We start from the raw sequence: 8,116 nt of genomic DNA, 5'->3' as shown, positions 1-8,116 counted from the left end.
ATATATACATAAATATACAAATGCATATATAAATATAAATATACACTGCATTTTTGTGTGGTCTGAAAAAAGCCTTAGCAAAATGGTGTCTGAGTTGGAATAAGGAGGGGGAGTTTTGAGGAGGTTTTTTTATTTTGAAATTACATGAGTACATACTCACTGTGAAAATATATAAAAAGTCAGAAGTAGACAAAGTAAATTGTGACAGTGACTCTTCACCCTCGCCCGTTACCAGTCCTACCCCCTCCTCAAAGTTATTCACTTTCTGTTAACAATATCCTTTCTATTGGCCCGGCCGTGTGACTCACTTGGTTAAGGGCTTGCTTAAGAGTGTGAGCTCCGAGCAACAGGGTCGCCGGTTCAATACCCACATGGGCCCAGTGAGCTGCGCCCGAGCTGAGCTTCCGCTGATCTGCAATAGGTGGCAGGATGGCTCAGCTGGTGAGAGCACGGTGCCCCTAACAACAAGGCTGCCAATTCAACTACCGCATGGAATCGTGGCTATGCCCACCCGCAACTAAGACTGAACTCAGCACCTTGAGCTGAGTGGCCGCGAGCTGCCGATAGGCAGCTGGATGGTGGCTGGACTTGGAGCTGAGCTAGCTGTGCCCTCCACAACTAAGACTGAAGGACAACAACTTGGCTGTTCCCCTCCAATTCCCCAATTAAAAAAAGAAATCTCCTTTCTATGCATTTATACACACGTGTAGATGGGGTTTGGGGATTTATTTTCATAAGTGAGCCCAGACTCTACATATTGATGTGTGACTTGATTTATCAATCAACAACATGGCTTGATGTCTCTCTGTGTCAGGATATATAAACCATATCCCATTTTTTTCCACACGGCTGCATAATATTTTATAGTAATGGATGTACCAGTCCAGTCATTCAGAAGAGATAGTAAATGTCACTGCTGTCTTTGTCCTTGAGCAAGACGCATCACAGGCAGGTGGCTGGTCTAGGCACTGCAATAAGTCAGGCACAACTTGTCTTAGATATCTTCCTAGAGCTCCTCTGCCAGGGGCCTGGCTCCAAAATTAAGCTGTGTTGAAGCCTAGTACCTCTACACCCATTCCAGCTGAAACCTCTAGTCCTCGGTCCCATGCCCTCGGGGTGGATGAAGTGCCCTTTTGCATCCTTGGTGACAGCCTAGTATGTCCAGCCTTTAATGTGTTCATTATGGGATAGTTAAACCAGAGAATAACCCTCTTGTCCGTTCCTTTCCTTCCCTTTCTCAACCCAAGCTTGTTTTCCTTGTGGGTACTTCACTCCAGAGACTCTGAGAACCCTCAGCCCATTCCAGTGGGGCAGGACTGTAAAGACTAGCAACCATCCTACCAGAAAGGAACCATGTTCTCTATGGCCTTGACCTCTTGGCATAGGCACGCCCTTAGGACACACAGCTGAGACCATGACGCGGTGTGGGAAAGTGGGTAGAAAAAACCAAGGTTGGACATAGAGGTGGAGGTAGCTATGACAGGAGGGAGCTAAGGAGGGAAAAGGCTATGGGGGCCCATCAAAAACAGATTATGTAGGGACTGAAAGACAACTCGGGACTAATGATGTTTTACACCACTGCAGGAATTCCCTCTAAGGCCCTCCTGACAATTGGGCATTCAGCCTCTGCTTGCATACGCGGTCTGACAATGAAGTTCGCGAACTCATCCTAGAAAAAGTGCTACATCCCTCACTGCTGAATATCACTATGGTCACCTTTGAAGTACTCCCCTTGGAAAGCTATGCACTGACACCAGCGCCTAGTCCATTGAAAGCAATTTTGGCACTCTTTATTCTGGAATGGCCATCAGCAATGTCGTCATATTACCCTTGATGTCCTGAATGTCAACAAAATGTCTTCCTTTCAATATTTCCTTTATCTTTGGGTAAAGAAAGAAGTCATTGGAGGCCAGATCAGGTAAATAGGGAGGGTGTTCCTATACAGTTAATTGTTTACTGGTAAAAACTCCCTCACAGACAGTGCTGTGTGAGCTGGTGCATTGTCGTGATGCAAGAGCTCTTCTGGGACCATTTTTGCACACACCTTACTCATGGCAAGATTTTCAGTTAAGATTTTCCTGTTTGTCTTTCAATGTTTACATGGTCTGCTATGCTTCTCATAGTCAGCCGATGATTTGGATGCACAATTTGACACATTTTTGCAATGTTTTTGTCAGTTCTGCTCGTTACTGGCCGCCCTGACCTCTCTTCATCAGTGATGCGTTATCTCCCCTCAGAAAAAACATTTAATCCATTAGTACACTGCCGTTTTCTTCATGGCATTATCCCCATAAACTTGGACTAACATGTCCCTGATTTCACTTCTGCTCTAAGCAAGTTCAACAAGAAATTTAATGTTTGTTCATTGCTCTAATTCAAGCTCAGACATTCTTGTGACAGCACACAAAAACACACAATAATAATGAACGCCACTCAGCAAGAAACCACCATCGACATGAACACAGCTATGAGACACTGATATACCAAGGTTATGAAACCTTACTGAGTTTTTTGTATAGTGCTGCCAATGTAAGTGCATGGTCACAAAGTTCGTGAACTTAATTGTCAGACCTTGTACTTCCAATGGCAGGGAGCTCACCATTTTCCAAGGCTGCCTAGATTCGTTTAAATCAGCTTGTATGTTCATGAGAGGACAAGACAGGATTGGGAAAGTGATGATGGCTAAAAGAAATAAATGTCTAGGGCATGAGCAAAGGAAGAGCAGAGTGAGAAGATCATCATTGGAGGATGGAGGGAGAAGAGACCTGGGCAGGAGAGAATACTGATGAGGTGGGCAGAATAATCCCCCCCAAAAGTTGTGCATGTCCTAATTCCTGGAACCTGTGAAGATTTTCCTTTACATGGCAAAAAATGACTTTGCAGATGTGATTAGGTTAAGGATCTTGCGATGGAGAAGATACCATGGATTATCTAGGTTGACTCAAAGTAATCACATGGGTCCTTAAAGAGACAGTCAGGAGGGTTAGAGTCAGAGAAAGAGATGTAATTATGGAAGCGAGGTCAGGGCAATGTTCCATGAACCAAAGAATGTGGGTAGCCCCTAAAAGTTGATAAAGGCAAGGAAGTTGTCCTTCCCTAGAGCCTCTCAAAGGAATGCAGTCCTCTGCCAACACCTTGATTTGAGCCCTGTAAGACATGGTTTAGATTTCTGACCTTGAGAACTGTAAGATAATAAATTTGTGTTGTTTAAGCTAGTAAGTTTGTAGTAGTTCATTACAGAAAGAAAATAATAATAATACAGCCAGGCACCTGAGAGTGAGAGAGAGAAAAGGACAACTTTAATGTGCATACAGACCACCTAGAGCTCTTGTTCAAATGCAAGCTTTTCTTCAGTAGGTCTTGGGCAGGTCCTGACATTCTGTATTTCTACCAAAATTTCATGTCATACTAGTGTTCCTGATCTGATACACAGACTAAAAGACACACAATAAAAATACCCATGTAACATTTTACAGTTCATTAAGCCCTTTCACATCCATCATACCTCATTTTATCATCCCCACAACCATGTGATATAGGTATTATTGTCCCCATGTTACAGACGAGGAAGCCAAAGCTAAGACAGAGAGGTGAAGCCATTTGTCTAAGCAAAATCACAGACATAGTGTCAAGCCAGCACACAGCTGTCCTGATTCCATCTCTTTTACCTTTGGACAGTGGTTCTCACCCCTTGCTGAATATGTGAATCATTTGAGAAACTTTTAAAACTCCAGATGCATAGATCACACCCCAGACTAATGACAGCAGAATCTCTTGGTGTGTGACCCAAATGTAAGTATTTTTGGAATCCCCAAGTGATTCCACTGCACAGCTAAGGTTAAGAATCGTTTCACTAGAGCAGTGGTTCTCACAGTGCGGTCCCCAAACCAGCAGCATCAGCATCACCTGGGAACTTGTTGGAAATGCAGATTCTCTAGCCCACTGCAGACCCAATGAATTCAAAATACTGGGGGTGAGGCCCAAGAATCTGGCTGTTAACAAACCCTCTAGTGCAGCGGTTCTCAACCTGTGGGTCGCGACCCCTTTGTGGATCGCACAACCCTTTCACAGGGGTCGCCTAAGATCATCGGAAAACAAAAAGATATTTACATTACGATTCATAACAGTAGCAAAATTACAGTTCTAGAGTAGCAACGAAAATAATTTTATGGTTGGGGGTCACCACACCATGAGGAGCTGTATTAAGGGGTCGCGGCATTAGGAAGATTGAGAACTGCTGCTCTAGAGGATTCTGATGTATTCTCACATTGGAACATGGGCTTGAAAAGGGACATCTTGACTTCACGCATGGAGTCTATGGCTAGGGAAACAAAAGTACATCTTACATCCAGGTATCAAACTAGGCCAGGTTCTAAGCAACTGAAATCAGCCTTCTGATAGATGTACCAAAGAATAAGAACTGTTCTCAGACTGGCAACTGGAATATCAAGTCCCCACACCATAGCCTTTCTGATCCTTTGTAGGAGAGGCGTCTGCCAAAGGCCCTTTCAGACTGTCAAAACATCCTGGAATATATTTGCCTCCAACTCTGCACCTTGCTCCACTCCCTCACTTAAAACACTAACCTTTCCCATTTGTGCTTTCAGCTGAACTGAGTCAATAAGCTTCTAACGCTCTTCTCCCCACCCCTCTCTTCTTGGTATCCAAGATGAGAGTAGCAAGCAAAAGGTTAGTTCTAATGTACCCGAGCAAATGGATATACAGCCTACAATATGAGTGACTTACACAACCACCCTCCCTGAGCTCATCTCACCTGCCTCAGCAACACTGCCGCCCTTTGGCCTAACCCTATCCCTGGGAAGTATTAAATTCTACAACCAAACGTTATAGCAGACACTTTCAAGAATGCAGCACACCTCCTCTTCTGTCAGGTCTACAGGTTCAAGAAAGGTAAGGCTGGCAGGCACTACTCAAGACCAGAAACATGGCCCAACATGGTACAGAAAAAGGTCTCAACAAGAATACCCAACAAACACAGCTTTTGAAATGGATGAGCTCTATTCTAAACAGAATGAAGGCTATTAACTATTGGCTTTGTTTTCTCTGCCCTTATGAATCCTCAACTGATTGAGTTCCAAGGGATAAGAAATATGGGAACAACACACCCTATTTAAGGGAATTAGAATCTGAGGTGTTAGGAAACAAAATATAAGAAACAGCTTAAATGTGTGGTAACTCCCCTGAAAGTATGCTGGGCCCAAATAGTTTGCCTGCCCTCACTTTCCACTTCAACTGATTATGATCATCTTGCTTAAAAGCAGTCATAATAGTAACTGATAATTAGTTATTAAGCAAATGCTTGATTAAATTGAGATTAGTTAAGCTAGTACTTGGGCTGAGGAAGAAGTGGAAATTTAATATCAAGCTACAGAGGAAGAAAAAGTGTGATTAGAGTCAATTATATCTTCTGCCAGACAGGAGACCGGCTGAATGTTCCAGTTCCTCCAAGTCCATGAAGCATCAGTGAAAGGAGAGCACCTGGCGAGACAGTGTGCACCAGGTACTTGGGGGTTGTCTAGTAACTTGGTTACTGGAAGGGGAGGGACTAGCTTAGGGCTCAGGCAGAAGTCGGCACTGGGATTGCTGCCTTCAGAGAGCTGGAGAGGAAAGAGACAAGACAGGACTGAAAAAGAGAAGGTGAGTGATTCTTAATAACCAGCAGGATCCCGAAGATGGCAAGCTGCCAGCCTGGACTGCCAACGATGGCCAGAACTGTGCTGCAGCTCTGAATCCACAGCTCCTTCTCCCCCAGCCATTGAGAATTTGAGCTGGAGAGCCAGCATGGCCTGTTAAGTGGAAATCCTGCCACTTCAAGACATGGAGTCATCTTTCCCATTTGGAGTGATCCTTGCTGTCCTGGCCTCCCTCATTATTGCTGCTAATGCAGTAGTGGCTACGGCTGTGCTGTTGTTAATCCACAAGAATGATGGTGTCAGTCTCTGCTTCACCTTGAATCTGGCTGTGGCTGACACCTTGCTTGGCGTGGCCATTTCCGGCCTAGTCACAGACCAACTCTCCAGCCCAGCTCGGCCCACACAGAAGACCCTGTGTACTCTTCGGATGGCATTTGTGACTTCCTCCGCAGCTGCCTCTGTCCTCACGGTCATGCTGATTGCCTTTGACAGGTACCTTGCCATCAAGCAGCCCCTCCGCTACTTTCAGATCATGAACGGGCTTGTGGCTGGGGCCTGCATTGCCGGGCTATGGTTGGTGTCTTACCTCATTGGCTTCCTCCCACTTGGAGTCCCCATATTCCAGCAGACGACCTACCAGGGGCCCTGCAGCTTCTTCGCTGTGTTTCATCCACGCTTCGTGCTGACACTCTCCTGCGTTGGCTTCTTCCCAGCTCTGCTCCTCTTTGTCTTCTTCTACTGCGACATGCTCAAGATTGCTTCCATGCACAGCCAGCAGATCCGAAAGATGGAACACACAGGAGCCACGGCTGGAGCTTACCGGCCCCCACGGACTCCCAGTGACTTTAAGGCTGTCTGCACTGTGGCTATTCTCATTGGGAGCTTCACTCTGTCCTGGACCCCATTCCTTATCACTGGCATTGTGCAGGTGGCCTGCCAGGAGTGCCATCTCTACCTGGTGCTGGAACGGTACCTGTGGCTGCTCGGTGTGGGCAACTCCCTGCTCAACCCGCTCATCTACGCCTATTGGCAGAAGGAGGTGCGGCAGCAGCTCTACCAGATGACCTTGGGAGTGAAGAAGGGGCTTGCCTCCTTCCTCCTCCTTCTCTCTGCCAGGGATGGTGGCCCAGATGAGTCAATGGAAACTTCCTGTCACATCGCAACTATCTCCCACCCACAGCTTGACTAAGACGGTAAGGGCAAAGAAGTGTCAAAGTGCTTTCTTCCTCCCCTCTCTGGGTCCCAACTAGGTGATCAGAAGGAACTAGGGGAATGAAAGCACTTGATTCAGGAAATTGACCACCTCCCACATTCCCTCACCCCAGACTGAGAGGTAACTGAGGCAGGGTGCTGCCTTTCTTCTGTAATTAGTTTCTCCATTTGCCGATCTCCATTCCTCCTTGTCGTTCTCTTGCAATGAGTCTGTTTCTACTGTACAAGTATATGTAAAACAAGAAATATACAACTGTAAAGATGCTTAAAAGGAACACCCTGTTTTTGAATACACTAGAGCAGCACTGTCCAATAGAAATATAATGCAAGCCACATACACAATTTTAAATATCCCAGTAGCCACATTTTTAAAAGGAAAAAAAAAACTGGTGAAATTAATGCTAATGTTTCATTTAACCCAATATATTCAAAACATTATTTCAATGTAATCAATATAAAATTACACTATTTTTTTCATGCTAAGTCTTTGAAGTTTGATGTGTAGTTTACCATTACATAACATTTCAATTCAAACTAGCCACATTTCAAATGATTAATAGCCACATGTGGCTAATGGCTATCATATTAGACAGTACAGCACTAGAGTAATGAGGTTCTAGTCTTTGTAACTGTTTACTAGAGTGACTGCTTTGTTAAAGTGAGGAGTCCTGCCAGCCCCCCTGTAAATCAGACATTTTAAGTAATAAGTTTGCATAAAATGTAAGAACTTGTATTCGATTCAAAAGCTTGTATTTTCTCACACTTCCTGGTATTCAAATCAGTGTTTCTTTGGGAAATAGCCTATCTTGTGCTTATTTCTGCTATTACCCTTCCCAATCCACCACATTTCTAGCCCCTTCCCTCAGTTGGCCTCTTACTTCACTTGTAGCTACTTGCTGATGACAATGCTGAACCACAAATTCTGAGACACTGGAAGGGAAGAAAGAGGGAATAGGGGTAGGTACCAAGGAAAACATTCCCAAGCTCTCCACACTGAATCCACTTTGGTTCTGAGTTTGACCTTCTTCCATTTACTGGCAAACTTTCATTTTCCTAAGAAACTCAGTCGCATAAGAGGATGTCTCCAAAATGGCTCAGGAGAGCAGCTGAGGAGCAGGTGTCTCTTCCTGCTTTCTGTGGATATAGAAAATCGCTATTGGCAACTGGAAATTATGCTCAGGCTCCCTCTGGGAAACCCTGGCAGTAGAAATTCAAGAACAGAGTGGGGAAGAAATCCAGGAACCACCCTC

The 8,116-nt window shown here is 44.9% G+C and overlaps 1 protein-coding gene across 1 annotated transcript; it reads left to right on the top strand.

Annotated features, from left to right (window-relative positions):
• Positions 1-5,753: 5,753 nt before the first annotated feature.
• GPR119 (G protein-coupled receptor 119) lies at positions 5,754-6,933 on the top strand. The gene has a single exon (XM_019653921.1). The coding sequence runs from the start codon at positions 5,839-5,841 to the stop codon at positions 6,841-6,843; it is 1,005 nt and encodes a 334-aa protein (XP_019509466.1). The 5' UTR covers positions 5,754-5,838; the 3' UTR covers positions 6,844-6,933.
• The last annotated feature ends 1,183 nt before the right edge of the window (positions 6,934-8,116 follow it).

This window comes from Hipposideros armiger, unplaced genomic scaffold (assembly GCF_001890085.2).
Source record: "Hipposideros armiger isolate ML-2016 unplaced genomic scaffold, ASM189008v1 scaffold_210, whole genome shotgun sequence".
NCBI classification, from domain to species: Eukaryota; Metazoa; Chordata; class Mammalia; order Chiroptera; family Hipposideridae; genus Hipposideros; species Hipposideros armiger.
The sequence above is the reverse complement of the archived record's forward strand: the minus strand, read 5'-3'. Positions and strand labels throughout refer to the sequence as shown.